We start from the raw sequence: 17,175 nt of genomic DNA, 5'->3' as shown, positions 1-17,175 counted from the left end.
GTAGGTGCTGTGGGGACATTGTGGGTAGAGACCAGGGATGTTGATAAATGTCCCACAGTGCACAGAACAGCCATGGGGCTGTAGTTAACCTTCAGTGTGATAGTCCTGGGGCAGGTACATGAGGCAAACTGCCCTAAACTAATGGGGCATTCCTGATTGTCCCTGTCCCTGAATATCTATGGGTATCAGTGACCTTTGATAGATGGGGGTGGGGGAGCCCAGAGTGTCAGTGGGGCCAGAGCTGAGAAGCCCAGAGGTGACCACATAGCACCTAGGGCAGTAGAAAGAACAGAGCAGTGCCCAGGAGCCTGTGCTGTGAATTTGGACAGCTTCCCTGGAGTCTTGGACCTACCACTTCCTAGCTGTGTGACCTTGGGTTAGTCACTTAACCCCTCGGAGCCTCAGGTTGCCCCTGTGCAAAGCTGAGGTGATAAGGACAGCAACCAGTCTAGGGTTCCTGGGGAATCAAGTGAATGTGTGTCCTCAGGGGTCCAGTACCTGACCTGAAGCAGGAATTCCGTAGTACACGCTACCATTTCCCCAGCAAATACTCCGGGACCTTGTGTTTGGACTGGAGCCTGACCCCCAGCAGTTGTCCCCAGTTGGGACATCGGCCCACATTGCTGTCACCTAAACCCATGTGGGACTCCTCTCCCTGCAATTCATCCTCCCTCTGTCCGCATGCCACCTCCCTTTCTCCCTGCCCAAGGCCGTCTGCCCCAGTAGGTTCCCAGATTCACTGCCTGCCCATCCCTGCTTCATCTTCGCCCTCCAGGAGCGGTCCTCTCTGCTCGTCTCCTTCCTTCTCTGCTCCTTCGCGTGCTGCCTGGATCTTAATGGGGGCAGCCTCCTTGGCATTTCGTGCTGCGTCTGAAAAGAACTGGAAGGAAACCTTTAGAACTCATCAAGGGGCACTGTTTGCAAGCATTTGGCTTTTGAGCAGAGGGACTCGGTTGACAAAGGAAATGTCAGAACGTCCCGTGCGCGTGTGCATGTGTGTATGGACATACACATAAATGTGTCTATGGAAACAGCTATTTGATCAACATGGGGCTCTGATTGGAGGACGAGTACTTTCCCCGCCCCCTCTTTTGCCCAAGAATCACCCACTCGGTGGTGCCCTCATCTGTCCCGCTGCCATGGATCCCTGACGCGCTCAAGTAGTGCTAGGAGTCCGTTTTACAGAGGAACGGAGATCAGAAAGAAGATAGGGCCTATTCTTTATTCCCCTGCCTGTCACCTTTGGCCCTGTCCACTGGGCACAGGCTGACCCGAGGCAGGGCTTGGAAAGAGTGGACAAGGCCCAGGCTGGAGCCTGGAGAGCAGGTGCTCTGAGGTTCCGATTCTAAGTCAGGGGGTCCCGTCCTACGCTTCATAAGCCGGTCCTGGCTTCTCTTAGAGCCTGTTTGCACATCTGTACAACTGGGCTAGTCATCACTGCCTGTCTCACTGGGCCGGCGAGAGGACCAGATGAGGGTGAGCTTGGCCTGGCGAAGGGCAGTCCTGAGACCGTAGGCAGGACGGAGGTGACCTCAATGCCTCTGATCGCCAAAATCCATGCCTCATGGGGGCCAGAAGGGGGACTCGCTTTACCTTGGAGCAGGCCTCTGAGATAAGTTGTATCTCCCCTACTGGAAAGATGAAGAAACTGAGTTCAAAGAGTTAAGTCATTCCTCCAAGTTGTCACAGAGCCGGAAAGCGATAGAACTGGGCATTGCATCCCACATCTGGTGGGAGACCTTTCTTTCATCCCCCACTCGTGCAGAAGGGTCTATTTGTTTAACGTAGGACCTGGCACGGAGTAAGTGCGAGATAAATGGCGTCACCGCTCGTGATGTTTCAGACTTTCATTAGGGTGCAACTTCTTTATATTTTTCTCCAGGGACCAAAGCGGATGTCGGACGCCCAAGTGCAAACAGACCCCGTATCCATCGGACCGGTTGGCAAATCCAAGTAAACAAATCACTACAGTTCCCACCAAGTTGTCCTGCCAGCGAGAAGTCTGCTCCCTACTCCATTTCCTCCCCGAGCCCACTCCGTGTACATAGTTTTCTTTGAATGGCCATCCAATGAAATTCTGCCTACAAATTAAGCCTGAGCTGTTGTATATTGAGGTGTATTATTTACGTCTCTGGTCCAATCTTTTCCGGGAAAGAGTCGTCAAGATGGTTTAGCCGGTGAACCAGTCAGGTCGGGAGACTTGATGGTTGCCAGGCAGGGGTGGAGCGGGCGGAGGAAGGCATTCTGAGTAAGTTATGTGAAATGGCAGGGGCAAGTAAGTTGCAGAAGAAGGATGCCGGCTGGAAGGAATTAAGCTTTGTAGGAAATACATGCTCATCCTCTACACTCAAAGAGGAGAGACAAAAATCCTTTTAAGTTCACATTTCGAGGAGGGACAGCATGGGCTCTGGGGGGGAGGGCGGGGGCGGGGGGGTTGCCAATTTCCTGGAATGGAATGTGTGGGAAATGAAAAAGGAATGAATAAGCGTTGCTTGTCGAATAGGGTCCTTGAAAGTTATTGATGAGAAAGGAAAAGATTGACCGCAGAGGGTTTGAAATGATTTGGGGAAACAATTGCTTTTTGAAACTCAGTGAGGAGGGCAAGGATTACAACTTCAAAAAAAGAAAAAAAAAAAAAAAAAAAGCAGAACGAGTGAATGAAGTTGCAAGTCTACTTTGCAACACAAGGGGGCACTGAGGTCCCCATTTTAATCCTGCGTCCCATAGCCCTAACAAAGATTTGGTCTCTGCGATCTCACATTATTAATGCTTCTCAGATGGCGGAGGGGCTTGCTTCATCTGTTCTGTCTGACACTTATCCCAAGTCTGTCTGTAATTTCCTAATGTTCTCAGGATGTTTTCTGATAAAACCCTCCCCATAACCCCAGTTAATAAAAATTTCTGGAAGATTATTCAAATACCCGAGGTTTTCTTAATACGTGTACAGAGGAGTAAATAGGACCGTGAGTCTATTAAAATGTAATTCAAAGTAGCATATGATTGACTGATACCATGTATACTGTATCTTTCTTTTTCTGATTTAATAAAAAAAATACATTTACATCTAAAGCATCTTTTAATTTTCAACTTTTAAAGCAGGGCTCTTGTACTCTCTGAGACAGCTTTATTGTCCACAGAATAACATCAGTCTTCTTCCTCCATCTTGTCCTCCCTCCCAGATGCTCCTAGATTTCCGTGTATATGGGCATGTGCCCTAGAAATGGGTGCACATATATTTGCATAGCTACACGGCACTTATAGAAAAGTACTGCCTGAGCCCAGGCTGCCTAGGGCAGAGCCTGAGGCAGAGATTCTGGAGCCTGTGATAAACCGGAGGAGGACTTCGGGTGGAGAGAGGAAGCGACCCACAGGGCAGGGCGGTTGCTGAATGAGGATTGGCCTCAGCGGGAGTTGAGTTTCATCGTGAGCCCCTAGGTGGCGCTGGAGCATGACTTGCACCTTCCACTGGGTTGGACCTTGAGCCAAGGGGAGCCGGCCCTTGTACCCTTGTTGCCGAGTTCCCGCACACCCTGGGAAGTGGTGGGACAGGCAAGGTGCTCCCACTGCGCTGGGAGGTGGGTAGCTCGAGGATGTGTGCCTGGGCCATGTCCACGATAGACAGACACATGATATGCAGATAATGTGTTTACACCGACGTAGGGAACACGTCCATACATATAAATGTACTTTACATGTAGAAGTGGAGAAATGTCTGTACACATCCATACTCAACATATTACATACAAGAATAAATGCGTGCACATTCAAATGCATACGCATACAAATAGATCCGCACATACACGCTAGCTTGTAAAAATCCATCACACAATGACCTGACGTAAACACTGAATTCGGTCTTCTGACAAGTTTTCACATTAAGTAAATAAAACCATGGCTTTGGCAAAAGAAACAAAAAGACATTTGGAAAAGGTGTTCAGGAAAACGATGGTATCCCTGAAAAACCAGATGTGGGGGGCCCGTTGTGGCGGGGGTCTGCTAGCTCCCAGCTTGGATGGCCCAATGCTAGGTTTCAGATAAAGATCAGAGGCCCTTTCCTTAGCTGCTTCAGACCTGCTGCTCAAACCTGGAGATCAGTGTCTGTGGCTCACTCAGCTGAGAATGACTTCATGCCACTTCCGGTCCGAATGCTTAACTTGGCATGCATCAGGAAAAAAATCCTTTGGGGAAGCCCTTACTGGCAGGGTGACTTTCCTCCACCAACACCATCAGGGAGCAGGGGACAGATTCAAGAAAACCAGGCAGCTGCTCATTCCTTTGTCCCCGAGCACCAGGGGGGGTCGCCTTGTGTGACCTTTGGTGAGCTCTGGGCCATACTAGTCCATTGAGAAAGGTGACAGTTTCATTTGCAAGTTTCACCTCACTGGGCACAGGGGCTTTTGGCCCTGATGAGAAACGCCTCCAGGCAGGACTGAGTCACTAAATGCAGAAGAAGCCCTCCCATCCCCCAACTCCCCGGAAAAAAAATATTTTAAAAAATATTTTCAATGATGTTCTTTGCTGAGAACCTCTCTGCACAGCCAACACTTTCTGTAACGGTTCCATAGTGCCCTGGTCAAAAAAGACAGCAAGCTTTGGATGAAATTGCTTGGGGTTGTCATTGTTGTTGTCGCTGTTTTTAAAGGCAAGAAAACTTAAGCCTGAGCAGACTCAGACAATGACTTATCTGGGGGATTGGAAAGCTAGCTGTAGCCCCAGAACCACGATAAACCCTCATCTTCAAGTTTTGAGGGTTTGTTGTTTGTTTGATTTTGTTTTTGGTTTGTTTTTGTTTTTGTTTTTAGCTGGGAGCTCATTCCTGATGCATTTACAGTCAATACTAATTTCCATGCCTCCCGCTGAACTCCTGTTAAAAAAAAAAAAAAAAAAAAGAGCAGAAACTCCCCTGAGTGAGCTCTACAAAGCTCTTGAGTCTCAAAAGCGTCCAGGGACTGAAGTTCCTCCAAATATGGAGCCCAGAAAGGCCACTTGGATGGCAAGGCCGAGTACACAGAAACACGAAGCCGGCCTTGCAGCTGAAAGGGAATTATGGCCTGCGGGAGGGGGCCGGGGGGCCTCGTTAAAAATTTACAAACTCATTTATTCATTTATTTTTTATTTTTAGGTGCACAGGGAGAGGTGTCTTCTCCGGTGTCAAGAAGAAGTGGCCCTTCCAAGAATTGAGCTTTTGAGCTGAACCGGCCGCCCCTGGGGAGAGAAGCAAAAACAAAACTCTGCTTTCCAGTTCCAGCCGATGGTGACTTTTGGACTGATATCCGTAAAAGCATCCATTCAAAAGCGCGCTTGTACTCAGCAGCCCGTGAGGTCCCTCGCGAATTCATCGTCTAGGGAAGGGGAGGCATACCTCCACAAGTGCCCAAAAGGAAGGGAAAAGGAGAAAGAAAGTTAAGTTCTTCAGCTTTCGTTGCATCCCCTGCTCTTTAAGCAAATTATCTGGGATTTCAACACACACACACACACACACACACACACACACACACACACACACTTGAGCTGGACTGCCCTTATTTGTTTGCAAACGGTCCAGATGCAAGGGGGCCCCATTAAGTGAGACTCTAAGAGCCTGGAATTTATGGCCTGTTAGTTCCTTCGCACAGTGCTTGCCCCCCTCCCCCCCCCCCGCCCCGCCCCGCCGCACTCCCCGCCCCCCCAGAAGGGAGCTCATTTCCACAACCCGGGCCTGACAAATGTCATTTCTTAGGTCAAACACCCCCATGTGGATCTTAAACCCTAAACAAGAAAATCAACTAGCCTTCCTGCTGGAAAGAACATTTTGGAAAGGAAAACGATTTCAGGGATCGACTCACCCAAGTTGCAGGCAGAGGGCACGCGCTTTGCAGAACGGTAAGGAAAGTAAGGGCTGGTTTTAACCAGCCTCCCAAGCTCCCTTTTGAAGCCTTCTTAAAAGGCCGTTGCACCGTGAGTAGCAATCAGGCTCCTCCACAGTCTAGATCTTCCTCACTCCATCACTGAACACACGGTGCCTCTGGCCCCCTGGAAATTACGGGCTCCATTAGGGAGAAAAGAAATTACTTACTGAGCAGCAAATTCTGTAAATTTGTAATTCAGATCTTAGCGCAGGCCTGAAAGCCGGTTGGGATCCAGCCCTTTGCATAAATCGGTGTTCTGGAGAGCTTAACCCTTGCGGCTCTGTTTCCTTCCCCCCCCCCCCCGCCCCCCAGAAAGCTGCTCATTTTAATATCCCCCTCCCCTGGCCCTTTAATTGGCCAAAGCAGACATGCGGATTTCACAGATGTAAGGATAACTATAATATGCCTCACATTCTCGCCCTTAGCAATTTATAGAACACTTTCTGAATACGTCGTCTAATTCAAAGCTGTGTACCTCTAACTGAACTTAATTACCGCCTTTGTTGTATTTTATTACGAGGGCACAGGCACTCACGCACCTGTATGCCTTTTTTTTCTCTCTCTCCCTCCAAAGGAGCCCTTCTTGACAAAATGGCCCCCAGCTGCACTTCTGGCAATGGTTGCCATTGAAGGAGTTCATGGCTTAAGGGACTGACTCTCCTTGGAGGATGTTTTGTTGAAATCTGGCCACATGGGGGAGTTCTAGGACCTAGGGTGCTACTCCCATCTCCAGCCAAGCCCTATTCCCTCACTCCCTAACCGGGAGGTTAGGCCAAAAAAGCTCTTAAGAATGTGTTTGTTGATTGACTTCTAGAAAGCAGTCAAGTTTAATGAGGAGAACTAGAACAAGAGGGGGTCAGCCTGGGCAAGTCAACTGCCTTCCACAATTCCCAGTCTGCCCGACCAAGACAAAGTCGGTTGGTTGGTTCTTCCATTCTTATCAGCTTAGGCTTGGAAGAAGCTTAAGGAAGGACAGTGTGATTGTAAACTATTTAGGTTGGTGTCACGGCCAAGCATTGATTTACGTTCCCCTCACCGGCTCTTCATGCTCCATAACTTAGCCTTACCTCTCACATCTCTGCACCTAACTAGCAGGCAAGCGACTTAACGTTGCTCTCAGTTTCCTCCTAAACAATGGGACAGTAATTGTGCCTACTTCGTGGAGCCAGTGGCTGGCACATCATAAGCACTTCGTAAAGGAGAGCTGTTATGTCATAGGGAAACTTCAGCACCATAGCAGAAAACTCCTACTCCAATTGGCTAGTAAAAATCGTAATAACTATAGGGAGATTTATCATGTCATTGAACAGATGTTATATCACAGCCTGGCTCTGATTCTCCAGACTCTGCCCTGTCATGTTCCGTGGGCTGACTTCACCCTAAGACCAGTGCCAGTGGATGGCTACAGTTCCGGACAAGGGGATTATGGGATTACCATAATCAGTTTTGATTTATCCTTTTGGCAAAATCAATTATTTAGAGGCAACTACAATGATGCAATAAATAGCAAGGCAATTTTTGACATCAGTGTCTTTAAAGTTAGCAGTTCCTCAGACCAGCTGTGGAAGCCCCCCCTCTCCAAAACAGGGCCCTTAGACTGTGAGCTCATCAACATCGGGGACTTTCTTGTCTGTGTCCCTCACTGCTCTGTCATGAATACTTAGCACAATGTCTGGACACAGTAGATGCTCAACAAATCTTGGCTGAATGGTTGTATTAGTAGAAACTCTGTGGCCACATCCACTGGTGAGGGGTCGCCTTACGCTCTAGTATGAGTTTATCTCAGCACCAAGTAAGTGTTCAGTCACTTGAATCAGACATCCACCCTCCCCAGCTGCCTCGCCTAGTGGTTCTCAGGGTGTGGCCAATCAGCATTGGCATCACCTGAGAACTAATTAGACATGAGAATTCTCAAGCCCGACTCCAGACCCACTGGATCAAAAACTCAAGGTGGAGCCCAGTAATGTGTGTTTTAGCAAACCCCCCAGGTGGCTCTGAGGCAGACAATTTGAAAAGCACTGGTCTAGGTAGAGCTATCACTCCCCTGATGATCTGTTGAAGAAGACCAGCCCTGAAGATACATCGCCAGCACTGGACCTACTCCAAGCCAGCCATTGTGCGCCACGTAAATTACCTTGCTTACTGCCCATTCTACAGATGAGGAAATTAAGGTTCAGAGAGGAGAAGCAATGTTGTTCAAGGGCAATGTTGTTCAAGAGCCAAGGCTGAAACCCAACCTAAGCTCTTACTGGCATGTTTTCTTGCCTGTGGGAAAGACGGGCAGGCAAAAGGACAATAATAATATAACGTATGAGAAGTGAATGTAGGGCGTTGTGGAACTCAGAGGAAGGCACTGCTACAAGACTACAGGCGATGGAGGCTGGCCATTGGAGGTGGTGACAGTTGAGCTAACTCATAAGGAATGATGAAGAGTTGGCCAAAGTTGTTCCCAGCAGAATAGGAAGTGCCAAAGCCCAGGGTCTACCGAGAGAATGGCAAGTTGTTCAACATGGTCAGAGGGAGGCTATGGGGAGGACAGATAAGATGGTGGAGGCTGGAAAGGAGGCGCAGACCAGATCATCAAGGACATGAAGTAAGGAGCCCACAGTAAGAAGTTCGAACTTCTCCTGAGAAGTAGGAAAAAAAAGATCTGAGCCGAAGGGTGGCAGAGTCCCATCTGTATTTCGGCTGCAGGTAAGCTCTAACATAAACTCAATTCAACTAATTCTCATTGAGTGAGCTGAACTATCTAGTAGGTAATACAAAGTATAATCATTTTCTTCTTAAGCCTCTTTTAAAAGCATAAGAAATACCCACTCAGATAAAACCTCTAACTGGCACTGGTCCCTACGAGAATGTTTAAACGCCCATTTCCAAGTGTCACAAATGTAGGTTTGGAATCTGGCCCCCGATCCACCCAGACGATCCACACCTATGACCCAAGGCTGGGAGATCGTGAGCAAGATATTTCACATAGAAAGCCTTAATTTGTTCCTCTGCAGAATGGGAATAATAACAGAACTTAATTCAGAGCGTTGCTGAGAAGAGTGAGCGGGACAACGCATTTATAGCTTGTAAGGATAGTGCCTGGTAAGTAGAAGGGGCTGAGGACACGGACATCTGCCCGAGGTGGAACACATGTCTTCACTTTCATGGGCCCAAGTGCCGCCCAGTCTTTAGGATTAAACTGTGTGCCAGGCCCTCTCCATTCTGGCAACCAGTTAGCTGACTGGTTCATCCAAGAAAAAAGAAAAGAAGGAAGACAGAAGAAAAAGAAAATGTTGATTTTCCTTGATGTCCTCTCATTCTAAAGTAAAGTTCCTGGGGAATAGACTCGAGTAGGCCTTTGGTTTTCCTCGGTTCTATCTTGTAATATTAACTAGTTTGGGGACTCCTGCGTGGTTCAGTCTGTTGGGCGACTGCCTTCAGCTCAGGTCATGATCCTGGGGTCCTGGGATCGAGTCCCACATCGGGCTCCTTGCTCAGCGGGAGCCTGCTTCTCCCCCTGCCTGTTGCTTCCCCTGCTTGTGCTCCCCCTCTCTCTGACAAATAAATAAATAAAATCTTTAAAAAATATATATTAACCAGTTGGCCACCGTAGCGGATGCTATGGATGCCCCACCTCATTTCTCTTTGGCTCACTCCAGAGGTCACATACAGCACTGAGAGCTCCCACCTCAAAGATCCCTCCACTATTGGCTTTTCTTCTCAGTGGCTTTCTCCAGGGGCTGTGGGAACTCATTCAGCCCACATGTAGGGCGTTCTGGAAATACCTAAAATTTTACGCCCCTAGGGACAACCTTCAACCAATGAGGAGATGGCAGATAAATATCTCAGCTCCCCCAGCCCTCAGAGGGACGATTTTGAGGTGTCTTCTAAATGCTCCCACACGGTCCCCGGCACGACTGAATCCTAGCTGCCCGCAGTAGTGACATTCTTATGAACACACTCTCCCTCCTTTGTGCTTCCTGGGATCACGTCCCAAACAAACTACCTGCATCCAAGTTCTCGTCTCAGGGTCTGTGTCTACCGCACAAACATCTGTATCTCACTTAGGGTCCTTATGCCAAGTAGTTTAATAGAGGGGAATTCATAGGTGCTGGGTGAAGTAAAAAAGCAGTCACACAGCGAGGAGACCACCCAAGACACTGGACACAGAAGGAAACTGCAATACCAACGGGGCCAAACAGACAAAAAGAGGTCATGTTACCAGTGCCAGGGGAGGTGGACACCATGTGGAAAGTGGAGCACTACATGGGGCTGGGGGAGGCTGCCCGAGGGTCGCTGGGGTCCAGAGGGGACCTGGGGTCCAGAGGGGGGAAGCACTACCTCTCCGCTGATGGGAGAGTATAGGAAAAATAGCTTGGTGGCAGCGCCCCCCGCTCTCTGAACCTCACCCGAAGCCAGTTGGCAATGGAACCTGGGAAATGAAATTTGAAGGGAACACTAAAAACCAATGGGCAACTAAATGCCCAGCACAGCCTAAAGCCTGGCTTAGAGAGAAAACTAACATCAGAAAGCAACGTTGTCAGGGCCCCAAGCCAACCCTGGAATTAGACAAATGAACATGTATGTGATGGTCCCAGCGACATGAAGTCACCTAACTTCTTCAACGTCACTGTGGTGTCCATACAATGGAGGATGACAACGGAATCTACCACACGGCGTCGCGAGGCGGGTCTAACGATATATTCCACGCAAAGCAGTTAGCACTGTGCCTGGTACAGGAGCGCCTACAACATGCTCGTGCTCAACGGGACATTTTGAGATTCAACTGCTCCTTGAGTACCTGGCAGCCCGTTAAATTTCCTGCTCAAACTTGTTTCTTCCCTCTTTACCACTCAAAGGCTTGACTTCAATGCCTAGAATCTGCCTCTAGTCTCTATTTCATTGCCTTAAAAAAAAAAAAGAAACCAAAAAAATAAAAACCCCAAACTTTCCACTTTCACTGAAGTTATGCCAGAACTGAAGGAGGAATAGCTCTCTCCTCCCCTCCCAGCCCTCTCCCCGCAACCCCCACACCCCCCTCCCTATCTGTGCTGGCCAGTTGTTCACAAGGAGCTTAGCAGTTTTGAGGATATAAAAACAGGAAATTATGCACCAGTCCTGACTAAGGCTAAAAACTTATGTGCAAACCCTTCCTCACACAGATTTCTTCAGCTCTCCAAAACGAGGGCCTTGAAAAATCAGGTCCCTGGCCAAGATCTTTGGATTTGCTTAATCATTTCCTTTGCAAATGTATAACCTCTTTAGCCGTGAAGAAGAAATGGTGAGAAAGAGGGAGGTGGGAGTTGAAATATTTTAAATCAACCACAAGACAGGACAGGAAATTCTGGAGGGGGAAGGGGGTGGGGAATGTTTCTTTAATCCCTTGGTGCCACAGCCGACTAAGACAGCAAGTTGGGGGAAGTGATCTTTCTAGGAGATTCTTTTACTGTTGACTCCGACCCAGAGTGAGATGTCATAGGCCTCTTCATTCAGGGATGAATAGGGAACATGAGAGCAGAGAAAACTCTGAGGTGCATCCCCCGTGACCCTTTATTTGACTCAGGCAACAAACATTTGCTGAGCACCTGTTCTGCCCTGCGCTGTGTAGAAAGGACTAAAATGGGCTCCCAAACAGGCAAAATAACATCCCACTTGCCCAATGCCAGCTGAGAGTTAACATACCTAATGGAGGCTGCCCACCAGAGAATTTGAAATGGATGACCCCCAACGTTGTTCTGTTGTTAAAATCTCTGCAACGATAATGTAGGTGGTTTCTTTGTGCTTCCTTCTCGCTCCTGGAACTTTCCCCAGTAAATCAGAGCTGTGTACTTTATTAATCCTTAAGGTAAAAGTCATTGTCTTTAGCAGTGATTTTTATCCGAAATGGAAGACCAACCCATTAACATTAATCCAGTAAACAGAACGGGATGGGAGGAAATGGAATGGCACAGAGTAGAATGGAATGGGAAAGAGTAAGATAGGAGAGGAGAAGATAGAGTATTTCATGATGTATTACAGGTAATATGGATAATATTGATTAGTGAAAGGTTAGTTTTTATTATGAATATGTGCATATAGATTCATGATGTGTTTCTTACTATGGTTTATAATCAGAAGAGTTTAGAAGTCTCTGGTCTTTAGTGTAGTTTATTGGTTAAAAGCCCAGGAGCTCTGGAGTCTGCTGGCATGGGTTCAGATCTTAGTAGTGTACTAGCTGCCTGAGATTAGACATGTTGATTAAATTCTCTAAATCTCAATTATTTCAGGAAAGTACAACATAATAAAGAAAAATATAAAATGTAATATTGGATATTATACTCTCTCAGGCTCTGGGGCCATTTATTCTCAGAAAGTACCATTCTGTCCCCTATAAATGTCCTTTGCTCCCAGACTCCTGCTAATCTCCTGGGGTCCACTCCTCTTAAGTAGAATTACTCCTTCTATATTAACTTCTCTCTCTCTCTGATCACCTCTCATTCCCTCAACCTCCAGCTGCTATCTTTAGCATTATCTCGGGAAGGCCATAGCCATTTAATATGTAAAATTTCTTTCTGGAAAAATGTCCAGATAGTTAGTTGCAGACCTATCTCACCTATTAGAACAACTACAAAAGCTAGACCAAAAAAAAAATGGTACGAAGGCATCCAAAAATGGAGACACAGTGCTCCACTTCAATGGAAAACAACAAGGAGACTGGCAGTTGACTTTTCAGCAGAACTGATGGAAGCCAAAAGATAAAACCCTTAAAAAAAAAATTAAGAGCTGAAAGAAAATAACTACCAACCTATAATCCTACACCTAGTAAAAATATCCATCAAAATTTAAGATGAAATAAACATATTTTCAGACAAAAACTGAGTGAATACATTACCAGCAGACTTTACCTAAAAGAAAGACAAAGGAAAGTCCTTTAGGAAAAAAGAAGAAAATCTCAGAAGGAAGACTAAAATTTTAAGAAAGGATGAAGAGCAGCAACAGAAGAAATTGTTGGCAAATCTAAATGAATACTGACTGCATTAAAAGATAATAATCATGTCTTGCCAGGTTTAAAATATAACTAGAATTGATATTTGCAGTAAGAAAAGGGAATTAAACAGGTCCTAATTTTCTTGCATTGCCAGAGAAGTGTTAAAAGCAGGAATTTTATTAAACTACAATAAGACAAAGATCATCCCTGTAATCTGCAAGATAACAACAAAAGAAAATATACAAGTAACAAGCTAACAGAGAGGAGAATGACCTTAAAAAGATGTCATTAATGTAAAAGTTCATAATAAAGAAAATGGAACTCACAACAGATGGAACTGAATGAAACAGCTAGTAATGCATTAGTATTATGTTAGTAATGTGTTAATAATTACATTAAATGTAAATGGACTAAATGTTCACATGAAAAGAGATTGTCATATAAATGAACAAACAAAACAAAACCCAACTATTTTCTGCTTCCAAGAGATAATCTTTAAATATGAGCATACAGACAGGATAAAAATAAAAGATGGGAAAAGATACTGTATGCACACAGTAATCAAAAGAAAGTTGACTAGTTACTCTACTATCAGATGAAATTGATTTTAAGGTGAGAGCAGTACAATAAAGAAAATGAATTTTATAATGAAAAGGGTCAGTCCACTGAAAGATAGAACAATTCTAAGTCTAGAAACACTTGCTAATACAGCTTCAATGTGTATAAGGCAGAAACCACCAGATCTAAAAGGAGAAATAGAGAAATTCACAATCATAGTGGTGGGCTTTGACATTCTCCTATCAGTAACTAACGGACAAGCCAACAACAATAAATCAGTAGGAATAGAAAGATTTTGACCAATACTATTTAACACACTTAACTGACACTTACAGAACAAAGCAACTGATGACTGCAGAATATATATTCTTTTTCAAGTGTACATGGAACATTTACCCAAGTGGACATGTGCTGGCCTGTAGAGTAGGTCTCAAATTTAGAAGGTGGGTGGCAGGGGCAGGGTTTGCTGCTGGACTGGATGTGAGGATGACAAGAGAGGAGTTAAGGTTGATGATGAAGAACCCAGTGCTCTAAAGTCCAGAGTGACTGATTCATGCGGCATAGTTAGCATTTTGGAAAGACAAGGGAGTGTGTGTGTGTGTGTGTGTGTGTGTGTATTTAACAGTCATAACATAGTCAGGAGTATTTACATGAGTGAGTCAACCTGGGAGTCAACCTGTATTCAACTGAACATGAAGGAATTATTCAAACTTGGTTTCTGGAATATTCCCAGGGTGAAGTTATTTCCTGTTTTTATCACTGTCTTCTCAGTTTAAGTGTTTGCTTCTCTTAGGAACTGGGCTGGCATCATCTGTTTCAGTTTGGAATGTCAGACGTACAGAAAAAACTCCATAAAAATCCCACAAGGTTGACAGACGCTTCTGAGAAATGAAGTGGACAGCCCAATTCCTGGCCTCTCTTATCAGAGATGGATTGGTTTACGCATCTGCTGATTGAGTATCATCTGTGAGTCTGGGTCTGAGAAAGAGATAAACAAGAAAAGCAGAGAACACTCTGGTATAGGTGAGGAGGCACTCTCTCCAAAAGCCAAGTATCAAGGATATACTTTGGGAAATCCCACACATAATTGCATTATGTAGCCTCGTGTGATATATTTGAAGTAGTAATTAAGAACATTCTGGAACTCAGTTCTCCTTCCAATTAGCTTCAAGACATTGGACCGGATATGAAACATTGTGTCTCAATTTCTTTACTGTAAAGTGGGAGTGATGTTACTGATAATACCATCATTACAGAGGTAAAACAGATACTATTCACAGCCTGCTCAGAGCAGTTCTTGGGATTAAGCTCACAAAATTAGCATTTGCAACTTCATCATTCTGCTGTTTCAAATATTCCTTTCCTTTTTTGAAATTATGAAATCACAGCATTTAAAAAAAATGTTAGGAGAGAATAATAGTGAAAGAGTCTGTCATAATCCCATCTCCCCGACTCAATCATGGTAGCTTCAAATATTTTTTTATATTGATTATGTCATTTTTTAAAAGATTTTTATTTATTTATTTGATAGACAGAGATCACAAGTAGGCAGAGAGGCAGGCAGAGAGAGAGAGAGATGGGGAAGCAGGCTCCCTGGCAAGCAGAGAGCCCGATGTGGGGCTCAATTCCAGGACCCTGAGATCACAACCTGAGCTGAAGGCAGAGGCTTTAAACCCACTGAGCCACCCAGGTGTCCCGATTATGTCATTGTTTTGAAAGTGTCTGGCTTATAGCAGATGATCAATATTGGATACAGGTTGTCTGACTGTTCAAGTCAAAGCCAACTACTTTGTTTTATGCTTTGCATACCTAATTTAGTACATAAGATGATGATTGTAATTATATCATATGCATTCTTTTAAGTGTTTTTCATAAGCTGGACAACTGCAGTCTTTATGGCTCCTAAAACTTTCATCCCCTCCATGGGCAAGTGCTGGATAAGCCACTTCTCTTTCTCTGTCCTGTTTGGAGAATTACTGCAGACCACACTCTTCAGACATCACCCCAGTGAACAGCTCTCTATATAGCATTTTGCCTTTTTTGGTAAAAATGTCTTCAGAGAATCACAGAATACCGAGTTGAACATTCCAAACTCACCCTTTGAGTTAACTAAGAAAGGAGCCCCCAAAGATGAAACCAAAATGGGATTCCTTCCATAAGTTTCGGTGGTAATAAAATGAATTCCTTGAGATGATGAAATCTTGTGGTGACCCTGTTACCATTTTGAAGCACCACTTTTCACTCTTTCCAAAAAAAAAAAAAGATACAAAACCCACAACTCTGCCAGCATATCAATAGAAGATATGAATATTTGGATGTTTTTGTCAAATAATAGTAACAAACTCACCCTTTGTGGATATATGTCAGAAGAAATCTCATCGGACCTCTGGTGCATCCAAAAATTGGCTTTAGAAAGTGGCAGAGAAAGATTTTCAGGTAGGCACATGTCTCCTGAAGCAGCAACTCCAACATCAGATGGCGTGTTGGGTGACAAATGTCTCCCTCCTTGTGCTGGGGAAGCGTGGGGGGGCAGTGGTTAGGTGAATCGCAACACTCGATTTGACTTAGAGGCACTCACCTCATAAGGCAGAGACAGCCATGGGGGCTCCCGTCTCAGAGCAGTGATGGGCGACTGCAAGCTTGGTGGTCCTCTGTGGGGTCCTTCATGGGGTCTCCAGGCAGCCATGGGTGTGAAAGCAGCTCTGCTACCTTGGCTGGTACGTAAGTTAGTAACTAACTGACCCGGGCAGGCCTCAGGCCCAAGGGTTCCAGCCTCCAAAACCCCTGGCTCCACGAGTACCAGTCCTCTCTCCAGATTGGTTCTTCTCTTATTTTGGTTGATCCCAAAGTTCACTGGAAATAGTAAGAATGAATGCAGAGAACCATGGAGCAGGCCATTGCCATGGCTTCTGGAAAGAAGATGTCAGCTTCAATCAGCATGGTTGCTGGAGAGGAGGTGAGAAATGGCTGTTTGCAGGACTTACTTGAAGGAAACATGACAGGATGATCTCATCTATGTGACCTCCAGGCACGCGCCTGAAAGGCAGCGTGGACACACTTACCTGAAGGCAATGGTGCTTCACCAATGTGCTCATTGCCTCCAAATGGATACCAGTCTGGGATTGTCACAGAAACACCAGAGGGTTAAAAAGAGGGTCTTTCTCCCCAAACTGACCTTTTTTGACTCCATCCCCTGAATTAGGGCCCTAAGGTAGCGTGAGAAGAACATAAAATCAGATAACCCTGAGAATAAAACCACCGACTCAGTGATCGCTACACAGTTGCCCTGAGTTCCAGTCCGTCTTCAGAGGAACCCACTGAGGTGGGGAATCTTCATCCCCTTCCCACATGGGAGAAAACTGAAGTACAAAGAAGTTATAGAATTTTCTGGAAGCCACAGAGCTGTTCAGAGAGAGCAGGGATTGCATAGGGGTGTGTCAGATGTGTGGCGTTTGCAGGATTCATCATGGGGCCCTGCTGCTTCCTGCCATGTTGGGGGACGTGAGGGGGCCCAGCGTGAGGGAGAGGACCGGCCTTCTTCTCTCTTCACAAAACTGGCTCAGGGTCAGCCCTCGGTTGCCAGCTCGCATCCCAGCCCACTGAGCTCTGTGTTTTCTCTTTGAGGGTTAAGAACACACAACAGGCCTTTGGTTGGGAGTGGGGAGGAGTTGACATTTGTCGTTCCGCGTTGGGGAAGTTGATCGTTTTAGGTCCTCTCACACTATGTGGAAGCCTGACCTTTGACATTTGGGTAAAAGGGGAAAAAAAATGTCT

General features: G+C 45.9%; 1 protein-coding gene and 1 long non-coding RNA gene across 14 annotated transcripts in view; one reads left to right on the top strand and one right to left on the bottom strand.

Moving 5' to 3' along the window:
* The window catches only part of BCAS1 (brain enriched myelin associated protein 1), a 92,580-nt gene extending 89,536 nt beyond the window's left edge, over positions 1 to 3,044 (top strand). For 5 of the 11 annotated variants that reach the window (XM_047746328.1, XM_047746330.1, XM_047746326.1 and 2 more), the window contains one exon: positions 1,883 to 3,044. In XM_047746328.1, the coding sequence (XP_047602284.1) occupies positions 1,883 to 1,957 (75 nt within the window). In that variant the 3' untranslated portion in view covers positions 1,958 to 3,044. The remainder of the gene's footprint in view (positions 1 to 1,882) is intronic. The other 6 variants (XM_047746329.1, XM_047746325.1, XM_047746332.1 and 3 more) reach the window with 2 other exon arrangements.
* A 1,976-nt stretch (positions 3,045 to 5,020) lies between these two features.
* On the bottom strand, positions 5,021 to 16,096 carry LOC125109408 (uncharacterized). Of its 3 annotated transcripts, none has more exons than XR_007130220.1 (5): positions 15,980 to 16,096; positions 15,749 to 15,852; positions 15,499 to 15,644; positions 5,826 to 6,026; positions 5,021 to 5,362 (listed from the first exon to the last, which is right to left on the bottom strand). It is a non-coding gene; the product is annotated as an uncharacterized LOC125109408 (long non-coding RNA). The 3 variants fall into 3 exon arrangements; XR_007130221.1 differs by having other exon boundaries at positions 5,021 to 5,342; XR_007130222.1 differs by having other exon boundaries at positions 15,749 to 15,807.
* Positions 16,097 to 17,175: the final 1,079 nt, after the last annotated feature.

The sequence above is a fragment of the Lutra lutra genome, chromosome 9 (assembly GCF_902655055.1).
Source record: "Lutra lutra chromosome 9, mLutLut1.2, whole genome shotgun sequence".
Lineage (NCBI taxonomy): Eukaryota > Metazoa > Chordata > Mammalia > Carnivora > Mustelidae > Lutra > Lutra lutra.
The sequence above is the reverse complement of the archived record's forward strand: the minus strand, read 5'-3'. Positions and strand labels throughout refer to the sequence as shown.